This window comes from Nannospalax galili, unplaced genomic scaffold, assembly GCF_000622305.1.
Source record: "Nannospalax galili isolate Female #2095 unplaced genomic scaffold, S.galili_v1.0 scaffold405, whole genome shotgun sequence".
Taxonomy (NCBI): domain Eukaryota; kingdom Metazoa; phylum Chordata; class Mammalia; order Rodentia; family Spalacidae; genus Nannospalax; species Nannospalax galili.
The window spans coordinates 3363614-3365872 of NW_008354532.1; the positions used below are offsets into that span (position 1 = coordinate 3363614).

General features: G+C 45.0%; 1 protein-coding gene across 3 annotated transcripts in view; it reads right to left on the reverse strand.

Moving 5' to 3' along the window:
• Positions 1–2259, reverse strand: part of Cds1 (CDP-diacylglycerol synthase 1) — a 116221-nt gene that overhangs the window by 37346 nt on the left and 76616 nt on the right. For all 3 annotated transcript variants that reach the window (XM_029555323.1, XM_029555322.1, XM_017802852.2), the window contains exon 5: positions 608–747. In XM_029555323.1, the coding sequence (XP_029411183.1) occupies positions 608–747 (140 nt within the window). The remainder of the gene's footprint in view (positions 1–607; positions 748–2259) is intronic.

Genomic DNA, 2259 nt, shown 5'->3' on the forward strand with positions numbered 1-2259 from the left:
AAGCATAAAAATTTGTTCCTTAATAATTAGTAGATGTGAAAAACATCACCATTGAACTCTACCTGATAACTTTATATCCATGCTCAGATGCCAAGGATCTCAGAAAGTAACCAACTGTGACTAGTAATAATCAGATACATAGAGATTAGAAATGCAAGTGCAAACATCTTAGTGTTAATTGCATCAAAAGTGAATTTTTCTGTATGAAACTGTGTGTTGTAATAAGGAAATGGAGGGTTAGCTCATTGGCAGAGCACTTGCCTAGCAAGCACAAGGCCCTGGGTTTGGTCCTCACCTCTGGAAAAAAAAAAAAAAAAAGGACAAAATAATAAGAGAATGGAGATCTTTTTTAAAGGTTAAAACCTCATTTAATTTTATATATTATAGGGTTTATACTGAGTACAATATTGTATAACTGTGAACCTAGAAACTTGCAGCCAATCATGAAAGAGATGTAAAGAGATGAATCTTAGCTCTGAAAATTGTTATTGAATATGTCAATGCTGTTGTAATGAAATGCATCTTCTAATTATGTGGGTATTAAATAAATAATTAAAAAAAAACCTAAGTAAAAATAAACATGGAGAATATTAGCTACTTAACTTACCTGCCAGATAGAGGGCAAAGGATATAAACCTGTGGTAGCGAATGAGGAACTGAAGTTGCTCTTCTCTTTGAACAAATGTAGCAAAATAATCAGCCACTGTCTCTCCATAGAAAAAGTAGTTCACACATAGTAAAAAGTACCTATAATTAAAATGCAATTAGTTTGGGATGCTTTAAGGCTTTTCACTACAAACCCAACAGAATCATTCCTTACATTTCAATGTCAATACAAATTCAAAATGAAATTCAGAAACCCCAAATCAAAAATATGTTCAAGTAAAATGATATTTTCCTATTTTAAGGTTAATTTCAAACCTATCGGCCAACAGCAATATACCAAATATAATTCAAATGTTTAACTCAAAATATAATGCCAGACCTCTGCTTCCCTGGGCTGCACTCCCACCAGCCTCTTTCCTGGACACCTGCGCTGATGTCTCAGCCCGGGGCCACCACTGATTCCTGATCCCTTGCATGCAGAGGGACGCAGTTCCTTCTTCAGGACCCAGGGAGCCCTCTGGGCCTGCTCCTGCTCTCACCTCCCTCTGTTTCCCTGGGCCTGCACAACTCACCAGCCTCTCAGACCTCTCTCCCAGGTAAGCTGATCTCGCCCTCCACACCTTGACTCCCCCAGCCTCATTCACACTCCCACCTCCCCTGCCCTTTTCTCCTCCTAGCTGGGGTCCTATCCTATTACTTCTCTAAGTGCCCCAAACACTGGGGGAACCACCACTGCTTCCTGATCCTTTCCATCCAGACCAACCCAGTTACCTCTCGAGGTCCCCAGGAGCCCTCTGGGCATGGTCCCGCCCTCACATCCCCATGTTTCCCTGGGCTGCAGGGCAGCCAGCCTCTTTTTGGACTCCTGGACTGACCTCTTGGCCTGGGGCCACCACACTGTTTCCTGATCCCTCACATTCAGACAGACCCAGTTCCTTCTTAAGGTCCCAACGAGCCCTCAAGGTCTGCTCCCACCCTCCCCTCCCTCTGTTTCATGGGGCTGCAGAGCCCACCAGCCACTTTCCTGGACTATGGGGCTGACCTTTCCGCTTCTTGATCCTTTGCATCCACACCAACCCAGTTCCTCAGTGCAGTCCCCAGGAGCCCTTGGGGTCGCTCCCTGTTCTCATCTCCCTTTGCAGCTCTGGGTGGCATGGCCACCAGCTGCCCTAGACCAGCATCTTTCTTGGGCCCAGCTCCCAGGACAGTCCAACCCCAAATTCCCAAGGGCAAAATCTATCCTGGAGGGATCCAGACTGTAGTAGAAAGCCTGAGAGCATTTGATCCTCATCTGACTTGGGCCTCTGTGGGAACTCCTGAGCAGGAAGACGAAATTAATTTGGCCCCTCCAATATAAAATTAAGAGAGAACCTGAAGCCTAGACCAACCAGCTTTTCATACCCAACAAGTAAACAACAAAGGCACATAAAGTTTACAAACAGAAGTAGACCTAAACTCAACAAAGGAAGGATTGAGTTTCACACAAGAGTCAGAAACTACCGGGCATGGCGGCATATGCCTTTAATCCCAGCACTTGGGAGGCAGAGGCAGGAAGATCTCTGTGAGTTCAAGGCCAGCTGGGGGCTACGGGGAGACCCTGTCTCAAAAAGACCCCCTCAAAAAACCCAAATAATATATCCCCACCAAGTACCA